This window comes from Oncorhynchus tshawytscha, linkage group LG20, assembly GCF_018296145.1.
Source record: "Oncorhynchus tshawytscha isolate Ot180627B linkage group LG20, Otsh_v2.0, whole genome shotgun sequence".
Taxonomy (NCBI): Eukaryota; Metazoa; Chordata; class Actinopteri; order Salmoniformes; family Salmonidae; genus Oncorhynchus; species Oncorhynchus tshawytscha.
The window spans coordinates 36,778,083-36,796,614 of NC_056448.1; the positions used below are offsets into that span (position 1 = coordinate 36,778,083).

At 45.7% G+C, this 18,532-nt stretch overlaps 1 protein-coding gene across 6 annotated transcripts in view; it reads right to left on the bottom strand.

Annotated features, from left to right (window-relative positions):
* cdk5rap2 (CDK5 regulatory subunit associated protein 2) overlaps window positions 1-18,532 on the bottom strand; it is a 67,735-nt gene that overhangs the window by 24,598 nt on the left and 24,605 nt on the right. For 4 of the 6 annotated variants that reach the window (XM_042302603.1, XM_042302605.1, XM_042302600.1 and 1 more), the window contains 23 exons: window positions 17,635-17,805; window positions 16,567-16,677; window positions 16,175-16,312; window positions 15,706-15,885; window positions 15,225-15,419; window positions 14,873-15,064; window positions 14,431-14,563; window positions 14,128-14,270; window positions 13,506-13,622; window positions 12,997-13,140; window positions 12,427-12,539; window positions 11,885-12,027; window positions 8,063-8,212; window positions 7,698-7,804; window positions 7,311-7,430; window positions 5,541-5,645; window positions 5,089-5,312; window positions 4,532-4,973; window positions 2,786-4,433; window positions 2,096-2,209; window positions 1,223-1,371; window positions 638-1,032; window positions 80-312 (listed from right to left, as the gene is read on the bottom strand). In XM_042302603.1, the coding sequence (XP_042158537.1) occupies window positions 80-312; window positions 638-1,032; window positions 1,223-1,371; window positions 2,096-2,209; window positions 2,786-4,433; window positions 4,532-4,973; window positions 5,089-5,312; window positions 5,541-5,645; window positions 7,311-7,430; window positions 7,698-7,804; window positions 8,063-8,212; window positions 11,885-12,027; window positions 12,427-12,539; window positions 12,997-13,140; window positions 13,506-13,622; window positions 14,128-14,270; window positions 14,431-14,563; window positions 14,873-15,064; window positions 15,225-15,419; window positions 15,706-15,885; window positions 16,175-16,312; window positions 16,567-16,677; window positions 17,635-17,805 (5,467 nt within the window). The remainder of the gene's footprint in view (window positions 1-79; window positions 313-637; window positions 1,033-1,222; window positions 1,372-2,095; window positions 2,210-2,785; window positions 4,434-4,531; window positions 4,974-5,088; window positions 5,313-5,540; window positions 5,646-7,310; window positions 7,431-7,697; window positions 7,805-8,062; window positions 8,213-11,884; window positions 12,028-12,426; window positions 12,540-12,996; window positions 13,141-13,505; window positions 13,623-14,127; window positions 14,271-14,430; window positions 14,564-14,872; window positions 15,065-15,224; window positions 15,420-15,705; window positions 15,886-16,174; window positions 16,313-16,566; window positions 16,678-17,634; window positions 17,806-18,532) is intronic. The other 2 variants (XM_042302601.1, XM_042302602.1) reach the window with 2 other exon arrangements.

Genomic DNA, 18,532 nt, shown 5'->3' on the forward strand with positions numbered 1-18,532 from the left:
CTTAGTACATGTTTGTATAGCTGCTTTTAAAATCCTATTACTATCACCAATGTCTACATACAATGTTTGTTGTGCTTACCTTTCTCCAGCCGGCCCTCTAGCCTCTCCAGGACGCCCAGGCTCTTGTCCAGCTGCTCTCGGAACACCTCTCCCACGTAGTAGTCCACGTCGCTGGCCTGTAGCAGCTCCTCGAAGGCCTGCGACAGCTCCTCCAGCTGCATCCGATGCAGTGCCCCCAGGCCCCGGCTCTCCTGGATCTGACGACGCAGCTGGGACAGTTCCCTCGCCTGCGACTGCACCAGGGAGTCGATCCTATAGGGAACAGATGAGATTATTAAAAATACTTTTTAACCAAACAGAGAGGTTTAGTGGTGATGACAATAGCTAGATTACTAGACAGATTTATCGGAAATTTCTAAACAAATACACTGCAGAGCTGACCCCACAAATTAGACCCCAGGGCTCTCTGGTTAAAATTTAAAAAAAAAAAAAAAACTAAACAAACATTCATTTGGGTCCATAATAATATAATGAAATAGAAACTGAAGAGTCATTCAGAGTTCAACTTTTTACCCTGTAAAAAAAACATCCGTAGTACTTTATAATGAAGAAAGTTAAGAAACAACTACTTAGCAACCTGGCAGGTGAGGCTGATCGACTCCGCTGCTGGGCCTGCAACAGCTGCTCGCTCATACTCCTGTTCACGCTCCTCTCCCTCTCCAGCTCCATGCTCATACTCTTCATCTTCTCCTTCGTCACCTCCCCCTCTCCCTCCTGGCTCCTCTCCTCCTTCCCACCCTCCTCCCCCCTCTCGGAGCCCGTGTGACCTCCCGTGGCAGTGTGGGAGTCAGATGTGGCGGTCAACAGTTCGCTGGACAGGGAGGCGCGGCGGCGTAGCATGGTCTGCAGGTGGAGGATGACCTGGTGTTGGCTCTCTAGCTGGGTCTTCAGCTCCCTCACCTGGGCCTGGAGCTGGGCCGGGTCTTCACACAGACCGTAGGAGTCAAACGTCTGGAGGCTCTTCAGACTCACCTAGTGAGAGATGAGGGATGGGGAGGAGAAAGAGAGATAGAACAAGAAAGCACAAAAGTGAGGGAGGATAAAGAGAATGAAAGAGAAAGAACATAAAGGTGAGGGATTGAGACAATACAATCAAACCAAAACACAGGACGAGGACAATGTCCAATAAAAATGTGAAAAGCAGTAACTAGGGCGGCAGTACCTTGGGGGAGCTGAGAGTGGGGGAGCTGGGGTAGGAGGCACTGGAGGCCGTGTCAAGGTTCTCTGTGGAGGAGAACGAGGGCTCCTCCTGGTCCTGCTTCAGCAGGCAGGGTAGGCTGCTGTTAGCACTGCCAGGGACAAGCTGCATATCTGGAGGGATCATCGCCAACCACACACACAAAATGATCAAACAGAGGTCTACAGTATATACCTAAAACAAGCAAGTCTGACAAAGATGGTACAATGTGAAAGGAGAGAGGATCGGTTTTGTGCTGATGTTTTACAGTTGACCGTGGTCAAATAAGGAGGAGTTAGTGTCCCATTGAGCAAACCATTCCAGAGTACAACAACCAGAGTGCACACATGCAGGAGAGAGACAGGCAGCGAGAGACAGACAGGCAGAGACACAGGTGTGCTGTACAAGTCAGTGCCCTGGTTAAACCACATAGGAGGAGGTGTGACTATCAGACCCATACAACACAGTGGTGTTATCACCACAATGTTCCAGCCCAGTGTTCATTCCCCATGCAGTCTTTAGGGCTGAGTCTCAATAGTCTAAAGTTGCTTCCTCTCCTTTTCTCCTTACCTCTATCTGCACGGACCTGAAAACACAGGCTAGAGAAAAATGGCGGATGCCCGGGAGCTGCTTTCACCTGTCCAGTCCTTTTTATGTCAGAGCAGATGAAGGAGAGGAAAGGAAGCCACTTTAGACTATCGAGAACGCACCCGGACGATGTGTGACTATCAGACCAGAAAAGCACAGTGGTGTTATCAAACAGTCTTACAGCCCAGTGTTTTCATTCCTCATGCAGCAGACACCACTCCACCACTGTGATTATTAGTGTCCACTCGACAGACAGACATGGTCGTCTACCTGTGCTACTGCTCTCCTCCCTATCCACCTCGGCCTCACTCTTGCCACTGGTTTCGTAACCCAGGTCTTGCAGGTCCACCTGCACGCCCTTGTCTTCCTGCTCCAGAGGGGGCGCTAGAGGCAACACCCAGGCAGGCAGGGATTAACAAGAGAAGGTTCAGATTCTCTCTCTTTCGGCTTGATCAGATGCCGAGGGTGTGATGTCATCATTGCATTTGGATTGTGTCGTCAAACGTTAACATTTGATGTAACAATTGAATCACACAGGAAGTAGTTTAATTCTACACAGAGCCAGTCACTGTCATTCGTTGTCATGCTATGCGAAGCTCCCTTTAGTGCATCAAAAACAGTAACCGAAAGGCTTGGCTGTCATGCTCGACACACCAGTACATGCACTTCTTGCAATAGAGGTCTATGAGCATTTAGAAAAACACAGCTCAGCAAAGTGCAGGTTGCACACATTCCTCTAAGAACGTATGTCAAGACAAACATTTTCAAACAAAAAGCTGATTCCAAATTCCTGACGTTGTGTTGTTATGTCTAGATCTGTGCTTTAAATGAATCTTGAAAAACAAAGTAGCCAACAGATCCGGCTCGAAGGGCCATATAAGAAATAGTAAGAAGGTATGTCATTTTTAAATATATGTATGAATCTTATCAACAATTTCACCTCAATTATTGTTCCCTTACCTCTCTGTGTTGCTACATGACTGGTCTTCTTGGAGGAGTTCTGCAGAGCTATGATGGACTGAGCCGTGGCCAGCTTCTCCTCCAGGCTCTTACAGGCCCTCTTCCTCTCCTTCAAAGCCTTCTGAAGGCTTTCCAGCTGGGCCTGGACATCTTGTGGTGGTACCCAAGCTCCAGGCTCCATCGTCTTGGCTTCCCTCTCCCTGCGTCCCCTCTCCTCCTGCAAGTCGTAGAAGGCCTTCTGGAGGAGGCAGATGTTATGGTGGAGCTCTAGGGGAGAGGGGGTTTCAGCCCCAGGGGTGGTGTGTCGTGTGGGGTTCTCACTGGTCTGTTGATGGGTGGGTTCAGTGGAGCCCAGGTCGTCCAATGCTTCTCTCTCCTGTAGAGTTCTCTGTAGTCTGTCTAGCTGCTGTTGTAAGTCAGAGCTGGTTTGAGCTGCTCTGGTCGTGGTAGAGGTGCTAGTGCTCGTGTTGGTACAGTGAGCTGTGAGTGAGCCTATGGCCGACTCGGCTGCTCTGAGACACTCGGAGAGATGCTTGGCAACCTGCTCAGATCCTAGGCTGCTCTTCACATCGGACGCAAACTTGCTTCTTCCATGATGTTTTCCCCAATCTCTCTGTTCCTTTGTTTCATTCCCTCTCGGAATCTTATTCAGGTCTTCTTCTGGCTGCCTGCCGTAATTGCCCTCCAGGCCTGCGGGGGCAGTGTTGGCAGTGCCCTGCTGTGCTGCGACAGCCTCCTCAGCTGACCTCAGCCTCTCCTGCAGCTCGACGTTCAGCCGGCTCTGCTCCCACAGCGCCTCCTGCAGGGAGTCCGCTTGCTGCTGCAGCTCCGCGTTGAGGCTCAGGGGGTATCCCGAAGGCCCTGGAACCGAGGTTTTCAGGACCAGAGGGTCAAGAGAAGCACTGACCTGCCGTAAGGCCGCCTCCAGCCTCGCGCACAGCTCCTGGGAGTCCAAATGACCGTCCAGGGCGTTGGCGGATGACGAGGTGCCGGGGAGCGAGGCAATGGCCACCTCGACCATGTTGAGGCACTCCACCAGCTGGGTGTTGAGTCTCTCTTTCTCCTCAAGGGCTTTCTGGAGCTCAATGCACTGTCTCTGGAGTTTGTACTCTGAACCAGAGCCTAGTACTCCACCCTGGCTGTTTCTGTCCAGGTTGCAGGCTGTAAGATAAGTGATGGTGGACTCGGCGGCCTGCAGGGCTTCCATATAATGACAGTTGAGCCGGTCTTTCTCCCGGAGCTGGGCCTGAAGTTCGTCCCACTCAGCCATCTGCTCCTCCAGACGGTCTATCAGCTGCTCCTTGTCCTGGCACTCCTGGTGGAGGAGCTCCAACTGGGATAGGAGTTCGGCGTCGGTGGGGGCCTGAGCTTGGAGGAACTCCGTCTCCAGGCCCTGTCTGGTAGTCCCCCTAGTGGTGCTGCTATGGTTAGAGCCTGGGCTGCAGTGTTGGGCGGCTCTAGGAGAGCTGTGGGAGTCAGAGTCTGACGTTTGCTGGTCATGGTGGTGGTCCAGGTCTAGTTGATGTAGTACGTCTCCTCTCAGATGTTCAGAGAACTCGTCTGACGCCTGGTTTACCGACTCCCTGCTGCCAGCAGTGTCTGTTTTGTTGTGTCTCACGGGGATGGGCAGGCGAGATTTGACACCAGCCTGCAATACAGAAACAAACAGCAGAGCAGGAATATTAAAATGTGTGCAAGTCTCCTCTTTACTTCATGTTTCTTTCTCATTTCAATGACAGTACTTACCCCATGTCTTGCGATGCGATATGAATGTCCCTTGGCAGGCTGTGTGTGGCTGTTCCCCTGTGTGGCATGACCATCTCCCTGTGCTTTCCTTCTCTCTTCTCCTTCAAGCAGTTTCTCTCTACCATGAGCTTCTCCCTCCTGCTCCAAACACAGCCTCTCCATCTCCTGGGTCATCGTCACCATCCTGTCCGGCTGACTATCTGACAGGGTCTCTACGTCCACCACCGCTTCAGTCCTCTCCAGCTGCTCCTTCAGCAACTGGATAATCTTGCGGTGACCTTGTGCCTCTGACCTCAGCCTCTCCAATGTCTTGCGAAGGTCGCCCTGTGCGCCGCCGATGTCGCCCAAGGTATCGGCGCTCTCCTTGGACTCCTTGGATTTCTCCTCCTTTAATTGACCCCTCAGGTCCACATTCTCTGACCGCAACCTCTGTAGCTCCTCCCTAAACACACATAATTATTAGTGGAAAAGCACAATCGCTTTCCTCCTCCTCCTTATGAAAATGTACCCACCCCCCTTAAAGCACAGGAATTAGATAGAAGATGAAGGTGACTCACCTGAGGTGGTTGACTGATAAGGCCCCACAGTCAGACAGAAGAGAACAAAGCTGCTCCCAGTTTCTGTCCCTCTCCACCTCTCCCTGCTGGCTGCTCTGTGACTGGCTCTCACTGGTGGCTTTGGAAGACCAGGGAGGCCATATCCCTCTCTGGATCTGGGCCAGGGTACTGCTCACAGTCACATCAGCAGATTGGTGGCCGTCATTCAGCCTTCCATCTACCACCTGAAAGGGGATTTTTTTCAGAGTGTATGAGAAGTACTGTACATGGTATGGTGCATAATGCTCAATGTATACTTTCTCATGTCAAAATTCCAAGGAACTCCTCAGATTAGGAAAAACATACCCACAACACATATTTAATGTGCTCTAATTGCTATGGTTCTTTAGGATGCATAAAATAACTAAACATGTATTTTCCTTATCACCCATCTTTAAATCAGCCCTGCCTACCTGTCCAAGGCCGCTGTCCATCTGGCTCACTCTGTCCTGGCCAGAGTCACTGTGGACTCTGTCACTGTGCGGTGACTTTTTCTCCTGTCTCCGCTCTAGATGCTGCTATAGTAATGGGATGGGAGGCGTATGTGACACATGGCTTTGTAACGGAAAAAAAATGCAATGAGGGAACAGAATTCATAAGACAACACGGCACCACAGCAAAGGCAGAATGGCGTGACAGCGACGTGTCTTAATGTGGCATGGGGTAAGAAAAAACTGTTTCATGGGACACATAAGAAAGAACAGGGACGGAGTTAGGAGGGGTGGAAAGAGATGGTAAATGCTGTATACTACAGAGACATAATGCATTAGTTAAGAGGTAAAACAGATATAGGACACAGTACTGCAGATGTAAAAGTGTTTGGTAAGGAGACAGAACAAACTAACATACATCAGTGAGGGTTCAGGGTCAAAGATTAGATCAGTAAGAGGTTAGGGGGGAGGATTAGAATGAAGCTGTGCCCAGGGCTCTAAATTAAAATGTGCCACATGAAATGTAGGAGCACCAGAATAGTTTTATTGATTGAGATACAGCCTGTATTGGGCCTGGATGCATTCTAGCTACTTTTAAAGCACATATTGCCCTAGAAACTAATATGTAATGCTGTAAATATGTTTATTATAAAAGCTAAAATGTTGATCCAAATACCGGTCAATGAATTTAGTCATTTGTGGAATATTAGATTTCTACAAAGCACTATCTTCCCATTGAGATGCATTACTTTGAACATTTTAAACAGTCTCTTTAAAAACGTCAGGTTTGTGATGAAGACATGCAAGAGATCTGTAGTTCATTCATTGCTGTGATCATTGATCTCCTGAAGAAGATATCCCTTTCCTTTCCTTCTGTGCCACCAGATGTTTGGATATACTGCTGAAGTTACCTGGTTGTTAGCTAGTTAGTCAAAGGGCTAACATGCTTGAACAAAGTGTAAACAAATGGTAGAGAGGCTCGACGCGCAAGTACTTCTTGAACGGCCCACACGATGGTTTTTGAATGTAAAATGTGATCCCAGCGTCCCACTGAAATGTGGGTGAGTAATTTTGACCTGGTTGGGCTAGAAGCCAGACGTTTTCGCTGTAGTAAATGGTACAACCATGACGCTAATGAATCTGCACTCGTGTGTATCTCTTAGATTTTTTTCATAGTCGCACAGTGCTCCTAAAATGAAACTCATGGTCTCACAGCAAAATATTTATTTGTTTCTCGCACTTTAAAGCTGTGTCCAGAGCATCAGGAAGCACTACTTCTGGTCTGCATTCAGTAGGTTTTTACATTCTGGAACGATCAATTGAATGGAAACGGTGCTGTACTGAACAACCAGTAAAAAAAAATGGGTAGGGTTTGGGGAACGCTGTCAGTATGGCTAATGCCCTTTAAATAGGTCACTCATTTCTTCAAGCCACACCTCGCCACACCCAGCAAATAGGAGCAAACATACGGGTCTGTTCAAGAACATTTGTGAAATATGTTGTTCAGTATAAACCGTTCCGCAACGTAGCAAACATTCAAGCAAACTGAACACACCTCCGAATTCCAAATCGACCACTAGCACTAAGCACAAGAGTCTACATATAGATCTGTCAGCTAGAAACAATACAGTAATAACTTGACCTTCCTCTCTGATAGAATTTCCACCATATTGAATGCACTTTTCCAATCATTTATGATCGACAGAAGTGCCAAGGTGACTGTCAATTGGGTCGATTTGAAATTGGACATACCTCTTTCCCGGAGCTGCTTTGTGATAGGTTGTGGTCTGAGCCCTCAGTCAATGAGAGCGTCCTCTGCAGGTCCTCATTCACAGCCAGCAGTCTACTGACATAGTCCTGCAGCTCCATCACCTACAGGAGATACAATGACGTTAGCAACTCATCAGTAGTGATGTACACCTTGCATTAACCACTAGCATTGGATACTTAGAAACAATAAAAACTGTGTTTCCCAAACTGTGTTTCCCTCCAGTTTAGCTCGTCAGCTCGATGCCAGAATAAAACTACATTATTTAAAGGAAAGAGGTATGACAATGTATAAATAAAATAACATTAAGTATGATCATGTATGAATCAAATATGACATATGAAGTATAATGCAGTGAAGTAAAAGCTGACCTTCTGTCGGAGCTCCTCTACAGACAGATGGTCCAGGCCCTCCCCCTCTCCTACACAGATACTCATGTAGGATGTCTGGTCGGCCATGAAACTACCCAGGGTGTCAGCTGGAACAGAGGATTTACTTACTACCAATATACAGACTGCACTTTAACTTCAGGTATGCGCCACTTTATATTTAAAGGAACACTCCTTTAAGTCTCTGACTGACTAACACCAAGGAACCCAGGGTTGTGCACTCTAAAGAGACCCTGCAGTTCAAGCGTCTCCTCGAGTTTCCCATCCCGGCTCCACTGTCCTTGTCAATGTGCTGAGACATCGTCAGGGTTTGTGATGATGCGATAGCACAATATTCTGGTTCTCACCGGTGTCATTGATGGCACCCACCCCTCCCCCGCGGTTCTTGATGACTCCGAGGCGGGCCTGCAGGGAGGCGTTCCAGCGCTGGGTGTCCTCCAGCTGATGCCTGACACTCTGCAGCTCCCTGGGGTCAACGTGGCCCTGGCCCTCGTGCCCTGCAGAGACATGATTGGGTTAGAGAGAGACGAAGGACCAGGGTGTTCTTTAGGCACTAACGTAGCAGGCGTAAAAGAAAACGACTGAGCAGTTTCCACACCCAGTTTTAGGTGGAAAAGGAAGCTAGGTTGAATTAGCTGTATTCATGTAAACCGGATACATCCGGTAGTTGGCAACTCTGCTAAGGGTGTTTAGGCACCAAACGGAAGAATAAGGACTAAAACAGGCAGGGACTGCCTGGACTTTACAACATCTTAAAACGTTTTTCTACGATGTGTGCTAATGAATACACCGCAGATGTTTTTACAATGTGTCCCATCTTAAAGCAATGTGAATGTTCTTGGGCCACTAAAAGTCCTATTTATAACCATAACCGAGTCTTTATTTAACTGCAAAGAGTGACTGGCTGCAACCCACCAACCCATGATTCCTAGTTCGAGAGACCAAGACAAGATGAATAAAACACTATCTACTGAATCTACTTGGGTCACTGCATGTAGAGTTACATAAGGAAAGAGTCCATGGAGTAACGCTCAAGTGCACCCATGTTGTTTACATTCTATTATACACACAGGTTCATTCAAATCATTCTATATGCGGTACTGAATTCAACCACCTAGATTGGAATACTCAGTGAATATCTAACATTAGGTACACCTTCCTAATATTGAGTTGCACCCCTCCCTTTTGCCCTCAGAACATAGACTCTACAAGATGTCGGAGCGTTCCACAGGGATGCTGGCCCATGTTGACTCTAACGCTTCCCACATGTGTCAAGTTGCCTGAATGTCCTTTGGGTGGTGGACCATTCTTGATACACGGAAAACTGTTGAGCGTGAAAAGCACAGCAGCGTTGCCGTTCTTGACACAAACCGGTCAACTGGCACCTACTAACATACCCTGGTAAAAGGCACTTCAATATTTGGTCTTGCCCATTCACCCTCTGAATGGCACACACACAATCCATGTCTAAAGGCTTGAACACCCTTCTTTAACCCGTCTCCTCCCCTTCATCTACACTGACTGAAAGTGGATTTAACATCAAGAAAAGGATCATCCAGGTGAAAAACCTGTATTTACCTGTTCAGTCTCATGGACAGAGCAGGTGTTCTTAATGTTTTGTACATTCAGTGTACGTACAAGTCACTCTTACAATGTATCCAATTTCTGTTTGTGTAGTTGTTGCTTTAGCTTTCTGTAACTTTATAGCAAGTACGGTCTGCATGTGTAGGTGCATATCATGTCATGATTGAAGGTGTCCCAATATCATTTCCATTCTAGAATGCCCTTCTAGCCAATAAGAAATTATTCAACAATGCTGTGGTATAAAATATAAATAATGGACAAAATAAAATGTATCGTATACTGAACAAAAATATAAACGCAATAAGTAAAGTGTTGGTCCCATGTTTCATAAGCTGAAATAAAAGATCCCAGAAATGTTCCATATACACAAAAAGCTTATTTATCTCAAATTGAGCACAAATTTGTTTACATTGCTGTTAGTGAGCATTTCTCCTTTGCCAATATAATCCATCCATCTGACAGGTGTGGCATATCAAGAAGCTGATTAAACAGCATGACCATTGCACAGGTGCACCTTGTGCTGGGGACAATAAAAGGCCACTAAAACATGCAGTTTTGTCACAACACAAGGTCACAGATGTCTCACGTTGAGGGAGTGTGCAATTGGCATGCTGACTACAGGAATGTCCACCAGAGCTGTTGCCAGATAAGTGAATGTTCATTTCTCTACCATAAGCCACGTGTTGTTTTAGAGAATTTGGCAGTACGTCCAACTGGCCTCACAACCACAGACCAAGTGTAGAGCGTTGTGTGGGCAGTTTGATGATTTCAACGGTGTGTACAGAGTGCCCCATGGTGGCGGTGGGGTTACGGTATGGGCAGGCATAAGCTACGGACAATGAAAACAATTGTATTTTATCGATGGCAATGCGAATGCACCATGACAAGATCCTGAGGCCCATTTTTTGTGACCAACAGATTGCATATCTGTATCCCAGTCATGTGAAATCCATAGATTAGGGCCTAATTAATTCATTTAAATTGACTGATTTCCTCATATGAACTGTAACCCCGTAAAATCAATGAAATTGTTCTTTTTTTTCTGTATTTTATATTTAACTAGGCATGTCAGTTAAGAACAAATTCTTATTTACAATAACACCTAGGAACAGTAGGTTAACTGCCTTGTTCATGGGTAGAATGACAGATTTTTACCTTGTCAGCTTGGGGATTCGATCTAGCAGCCTTTCGGTTACTGAGCCAACGCTCTAACCACTAGGCTACCTGCCGCCCCGTAATAAATATAAAGCCACTATAAAGAGCAATTCGCTTTACTGAGCAGCATTGAATACAAGCCCAAAGCATCTTACCTATATTTATATAGCTGGCTCTCTTTATAGGGGAGGAATGGTATGAACTGGAAGGCAGATGGGCGCACGCACACACACAGGCTGCACCATAGATGAATAAATCATCAGGTTCAGACGGTCACACCTATACAGAGCTCTCTCACTGGCACCTGGCCTCATCAATCAAGGTTCTATGTTGGTATGGGTCCTAACACTGCATCCACTGAAGCCTTGCACTACTAAACAGTGACATTCCATCACTCTGTCGTTGAATTCAGTTCAGCATGTAGGATGATTTTATCGACCTGTTTATGTTTTGTAAACAACTTGGGTAATATGCTTGAAACTAATGCACGCTTCACAAGCAAGTGCACACTTTACCCTTCTTCCAGAGAACAGGGAAGCAGCCACAGAGAGGTTTGCTCTAACTGCCCCAACCCTGTAGGCTGTAATTGAAACAGCTTACAGATGGCTTGATAAGAGTGTGTGGGTACTAACTGCTATGTTTCTAATAGAGCAGACATTGGATAAGTGACAATGATTTCATGTGATATGCGAGTGAAGTAATGCAACGAGACAGACATAGATTTTTAATGGATAAACAAAAGTAGAAGATAAGCAAATGAGTAAAGGTAAGCTGTAAGTGAGGAAGACAGACGGACAGAAACACATGCATTATGTTTTATTTTGCAGAGTAGCTCAACCAGGACAAAGGAAATGACTTTCCAGGTGAGAGGATGAGTTTATAGGAGGTGCCAGTGGGGACATTAACAGAGTAGAGAAAAAAACGCAGGCTATTGCGGTCTTGTTTTAGACATGCAGAACGGGAGGATGCTAATGATGAAGATGACAGTGAACAGAAGACAGCAAACAGATGAAAAAAATGACCAGGTGGACAGCAGGCGTGGCAACACCAGGCAGTGTTAGAACATGTAGCGACCAAACTGACCATGGTTGATAGAATGCATGCATGTGTGTGCCTCTCTCTCTTTCTAAGATAGTATAACTTCCTATTAAAAAGTACCATGAATAAAATGTTAGTGTTGGACATTTTAAATAATATAGTGGGTCTCAACTTCCTCAACTCAATATAGACATTGTTCATTCAGCTTCAGCCAGCTGTCTAGTTCAGGAAACAAAGGATCAGAACCCCTCCTCCCTCTCATTCTTTCCTCCCTTGTCTCCCCCTCCTCTGTGCCCTTCCTAGTTCCATCTCTCTAGTCTCCCCCTCCTCTGTGCCCTTCCTAGTTCCATCTCTCTAGTCTCCACCTCCTCTTCGGTGTACTACTACTGCACCTTCTTTTGAGAGCTTGGTTCTGGCGATCTCTCTTTCCAGGTCTTCTCTGAGCTCCTCGTTGCTCCGGATCCCTTCTTCCAGCTGCTGTCTGAGGAGTGTCACCGCTGTCAGCTCCATCTGGAGGGCGTGAAGACGCTGGGCACTGCAAAACACACAATGTATGAATTACTATTCCACATATACACACACAAGTAGACGAATCTAATTGTATGTGTCACATGCTTCGTAAACAGGTGTAGACTAACAGTGAAATGCTTACTTGTGGACCCTTCTCAACGATACAGAAAAGTATTTTTAAATAATAGAAAAATAACAACATGAGGAATAAATGAGTGACACAATGAGTAACGATAACGTGGCTATGTACACGGTGTACCAGTAGACAATATCTGTCTATGGAGACACCGGGTATTGCAACAAAAAAAGAAACCCTTTTGAATGCCACGCCAACCAAAGCATATAAAAAAGGACTTTGGTAAGGCTATTTCAATTACATGGCAATATGTGGATTTAATCCAATCTGTGATAATCGTCCAGATACCTGTCCTGTTCTTTGACGGTGCGAACCAAGCTGGAGTAGAGCTGCTGCTCGGCCCTCAGGGCTCGGTTCAAAGAGCGGTGCTCCACCTGCAGGTCAGCCAACAAGGGCAGGACCTGGGGAGGGAGGGGGGCACAAGGGTCAGAGGTCAGATGCCACTCAATCAGTTGCTATACAAGGGTCATATTCATTGTGCTTGCAATGGGAGTCGTTTTAAAACGTTTCAAAATGGAAAATGAGTGATCGTTATTGGACAGGTCCAGGTAGTCCCGCCATGTGTCAGTCAGTTTTGGTGCCTAATGAACAGGACCCAGGTCACAGTGGGTTTATTCTCATGCTGGACTGTTTTTGACATGCAGACCAAAGAGTTAGCCTTTTCAAATTGTGACTGTGTTGTTGAACACTTTATTTTCACACAATTAAACCAGACATCACAAAAGGTTGTGACTTTATTGATTTTTGATGTAACACTCGACTATGGTACATTCAGACATGGCCATTCTTCTGAAGATAGATGGCACACTACAGCTCATAAATACGTTTCAGGCAGGGCTTGCTTTTGCGTGGTGCTACCTCTTGTTGGCTGTCACCACCGATGATGGTCCTCTCCCGCTGAGGGAGGCCAGGGAGCGAGTGCGCCACCCCGGCTTCAGCAGCCTGATCCTGGGGCTCCTTGGTCTGACTCTCCCCTCTCTGGCCCAGACGCTGGTGGAGGTCCTGTCAGCATATACACAGCAGAGAGACTCTGACATCAAACTAGTTACAGCAAATGAAAAAAGTGCCCTCGAAGGGGTTTTTAAAAAATGTGTGTGTTGAAGTGAAAGTATCGCTCAGATGTGTTAATTTCCTTTTGGAATTTACAATGACTGCAATATATTATTTATAACTGAGCCATGCTCAAGAGGTAGTACAGGTGGTGATGGCCAAAATCAGTTCAAGGACAGCCAGGCTAACCCTGTGCAAGCTACCTATGAAACCAGACGGCACCAGGTAACCTCCTGAGCCTGCTTGAGTGTGTGTATATATGAGTGTCTGTGTAGATTAGTAGCCGTGTGTGAGGAGACCACTGGCCATCCACTCACGTTTATAATCTCGTCCTTGGTCTCCAGGGTGGTGGTGAGGGAGTCTATGCTGGCCGCCTGGCCCTCGATACGCCCCTCCAGCTCAGACAACACTGACTGGAGATCAGCCAGGGACATCTGGAACACAGGAGAACAATGGGATAGAATGAAGACATTGACCCAAGGTCCATTTTCTATTATCCTAATAGTCAGGATTTAGACTTGTGGAGGGTAATCTAATGAATCTGATCTGTACCCAGAGGTTATTTTTTTTACCAAGAGCAAAAAAAATAAAATAAAATGTTAACGCAATGACAAACCAACAAAGGATCAAGAAAGTGAATCACTTTCTTATTCATCAGTCAAAAATACTGTATCCTTTGACCAGAGTAAATGGGAAAGGGGGATACCTAGTCAGTTGCACAATTGAATGCAATCAACCGAAACTTGTCTTCCGCATTTAACCCGACTCCTCTGAATTAGAGGTCGGGCGGGGGTGCTTTAAATCGACACCCATGTCATCGGCGCCCGGGAAGCAGTTGTTGTTGGGGGTTAACTGCCTTGCTCAAGGGCAGAACGGCAGATTTTTTTCCCATCTTGCCGGCTCAGGGATTTGAATCAGCTGCAGTATGACTGTTCTCACCTTGAGCTCATTCTCCCTCTTCAGAGACTTGTTGAGAGCCTCAGTCTTCTGAGCCAACTCCTTCTTCAGGATGACCACTGTCTTCTTGATGAGAGGGACCTTCTCCATGCTGTCTTCGTTGTTGTTCCTCTTGGCGAGGTCACCTACAGAGGGAACAAAACCAGTAGAGGACATTAGTGGGGTCAGGGTGTTGGTGGACAAAGACAGTTTGACAGTTTGTACTTCAGGCCAACTGCTGTTTTGTTCATTGGTATGTCAAACTGTTCAGCACAGCTTGCAGCTTTAAGAGGTAAAGCCTCTCACCTTCCCTCTCCTCCAGTCTCTCCTGCAGCAACTGGATTGTCTGTCTGAGCTCCAGCACCTGGGACGGTGCAGGTTCCTTCTGCCTCAACTCAGCCAGGAACTGGTCCCTCTCCCGGCCGCGCTCCAGAAGTTTCTGGCAGAGGAAATCAAAAGCTAAACACACCAGCTCTCATAATCTTGCCATTAACTTTATTCAACGTTGTTCTACCAAGACAAATCAAGGATGGCCAATGTGCAGGTTTTGTTCAAGCCCAACATTAACAAAACTATATATATTTTTTCCTTTCTTTTTTTCCCTTTTTTACTTGTGAGGTGCGTTAGAGCTGGGCAGGAGCAAAATGCTGCACATATTGTAGCCAGCCATGATTTAAATCCTAAACTATCAAAAACACAAAATAGTAGTGTACTCTGCACCTATCCAAATAACTCTGTCCAAACTCACAATGATGATGGATTCCTTCTCGGTCAGCAGGGCCCTGAGCTTAGCCATCTCCAGGTAACCCTCCTGTGTTGCAGTGGAACTAAGTTTCTCAGCGGAGGCCAGCTGCTGCTGCCGGGTACACAGCTGTCGCCTCAGCTCCTCGATCTCCTGGATGCGCTCAGACAGTGTCCTGTTATAGTGCTCCGCTGACTCCTGGAGGGAGAGAAAACATGAGATCATAAACACTAACCCTCCTGTAAAAATATTACAAGGTTAAGAATGGTTAGAATGTGAGTGTGGATGTTGTTAGACAGAGACTTTCTCATCACAATAAATCAACCAGTAAAAGTGCCTCCAGTGTGCATGTGTGTACCTTGAGAAGCTGGTCCTTGCTGCCGATTGTGGCCAGCAGGCCCTCCACGGCGCTCTCGTTGTCCGCCACCAGCCTCTCACGGGCCTTGACCGCGTCCACCAGCATGGCCTCTGCCACCTTTAACCTCTGACCCATCTGCTCTGCAAGGTCACGGGCCTGAGACTGGGACTGGCTCAGCAGGGCACTTGCCATCGCCTACACACACAGACAGAGGAAGACCGAACAAAAGAAAGAGATTTGTTATTTGTCAATCTTTACTTATCCAAATTTATCCTTCTGGGATTAACCTCTTTTGCAAGATATGCTCGGTCAATATTATATCAAATCAATATATCATTGAACGACAGCGTGTTTGGTGAATGATGTCACTGTTTTGTGAGTATTGATGCCTGTGTTAAAAGAGTCTTTATGTTCAGGTAATATTTTGTGAGTGTCAGCTAGTAATACATGGGATTTACTTTCTCCTTATGTGTCTTCCTACCTCCATGTCCTTGGTCTTGCCCTCCAGGGACAGCTGCAGCTGACTGATGATGGAGTCCTTCTCCCTGCAGGCTCGGTTCAAGTTGTCCTCCACATCCTGCTTGGCACGCTGCAAGTTCTTCATAGTGTTGGCAAGGTGCTGCAGCTCCACGTCCTTCTCCTTGATCAACGCGTCAAAACTCTGCAGGGAGCCAGGGAGAGTGAGAGACCAGTGTTGTAGACTCTCCATTGAACATGATGTTTACCCTAGCAGTCCTTGCAACAACTCCATTTAGGAGGTAGTGTGTGACTTAATTCAATATGATATGCAGGGTTGGTGTCAATTCCATTTCAATTTAGTAAGTAAATTGAAAATCCAATTCTCCTCAATGAGGGAAATTGGAGGAGTTGACATTTTTGTTGACTAACTAAACTGACTGAATTGAAATGGAATTGACTCCAATGCTGGTGGGGTGATCATGGTCCCTTACGTTGATGGTGTCCTCATTGTGAGACAGTAGGTTGTTGAGTCTCTCCAGGTCCCTCTCCTTCTCCCTGAGTGACAGACACAGCTGGTGGATCTCGTTGTCTTTCTCTTCTAGCGCTGAAAACTTCTCATCCAGCGCTTGCTGTGGAGGAGCCATACGGAATATTTAAATTAAAAGACCAAAGGCATACAATGTTCATCAGATCAGAGCGAGAGAAAGATCGACATCCTGTTCGTGACAATCTTCATTTTTAATGACGTTGTTCCTTAACTCATTCCATTTCCAAAGTACACTTTGGCAATATGTACATTTTTACATCATGCCAATAAAGCAATTGATCTGAGAGAGAGCGAGAGAGAAATATTTTACATTTTAAACATTGATAGAAAGCCCACCTCCAGAGCCTTTTCTTTTTCTTTCAGTCGTTCTCGCAGCTTTGACAGTATAGTGTCACTTTCCTCAGGACTTCTGCTCCGCTCCATGTCTCTCATCATGTTCATGTACTCCTGATGGAGGGAGAATAGAGAGAGAGAAGAGGCAGACAGAGAAAAGAGGGAAAAAAGCAACAGCAAGAGAAAGAAAAAGATCAAAGAGGGACAGAAAGAAAAAGACAGTAGGAACAAAGTTTTTCCCAGTTCCCGTGCTACATTTTAGTCATTTAGCAGACACCTCTTATCCAGTGACTTATAGTAGAGCGCATACATTTTCATATATACACACTACCGTTCAGAAGTTTGGGGTCACTTAAAAATGTCCTTGCTTTGAAAGAAAAGCACATTTTTTTACCATTAAAATATCACCAACTTGATCAGAAATACAGTGTAGAGATTGTTAATGTTGTAAATGATTCTTGTAGCTGAAAACGGCAGATTTTTTAATGGAATATGTACATAGGCGTACAGAGGCCCATTATCAGCAACCATCACTCCTGTGTTCCAATGGTACATTGTGTTAGCTAATCCAAGTTTAGCATTTTAAAAGGATAATTGATCATTAGAAAACCCTTTTGCATTATGTTAGCACAGCTGCATTATGTTAGCACAGCTGAATTATGTTAACACAGCTGAAAACTGCTGTGCTGATTAAAAAAAAGTAATAAAACTGGCATTTTTAAGACTAGTTGAGTATCTGGAGCATCAGCGTTTCTGGGTTCGATTACAGGCTCAAAATGGCCAGAAACAAAATCTTTCTGAAACTGGTCAGTCTATTCTTGTTCTGCGAAATGAAGACTATTCCATGCGGTAAAATGCCAAGAAACTGAAGATCTCATACAACGCTGTGTACTACTCCCTTCACAGAATTGCTAGTATGGTGCTAGTACACCTTATTTACCTAGTTCCATAGAAAAGGAATATATAGAACAGGCCTCACTAAATTGCTAGTGTTTGATACTCTAAGGCCCCTTCTATAGATTATATTTCTATGGTTTCACTTTTAGTTTCTCGAGCTCTCAGACTATCTACCTGTAGCTGCTGCTCCTTGTCGGCCAGGCAGGTGGTAAGGCGCTGGATGGTGACCTCGTGACTCTGCAGCCTCCTCTTTGTCTGCTCCAGCTGCTCCTGGTACTGCTGCTCCAGACTGCTTTCCCTCTCGCCCAGCTCCCCGTTAAGCTTCTTTAGCTGGTTCTGCATCTCCTGCATGGCGTAGATAGTTTACCCAGTAAGCACAATACATTGAAAATACGTCTTTTCAACGTCTTCTCAACCAAAAAGGGTCAAGAGTTCATTCCTGGTTGGATCATGTGGTTTAGCAAAAGCCCAGAAAATAAGTTGCCCTCAACTTTAGGGAAAATGGATGGCTTTGGGGAATATATTCTGCATTCTATTATGCGCAGGTAAAACCACGTAGTTACATGGTAAAACAAGCAGCCGTAGTAAACCTACAGAATGGGTTAAATAGGACAGCTTTTATACCTGCTCCCAGCTTGCCCATATCAAAGCTTTTCCACACAACGAAGTAGGACTGGGCAATATGGCCAAAATATCATATCACATTATTTTCTCATTTTTGACACTTCTAAATAACAAAAGTTCTAAATATGCTTCATGGGTAGTGCATGACCCTAGGATGGCAACAAATTAATCCTAAGTGGTTTTATTAAATGGGCTTTCTCCATTCTGATTGCATTGCTTTATACTGTTCAACCAAACTTACACCAAAAAAAATAGGACAAAACTGACAGTGGTCTTATTTGTAGAACATTGCATAGGAATCAAAATCCTATTTTGTAGCCTCTAACTCTGGTACTCGACCAATGGTTGCCATTTGCAAAGTTATTTGTTGAATTCCAACACTCACTTCCAGCATTCTAATACATTTCTCAACTTCCTTCATTTATTTGTTATTATTTACACACTGCTA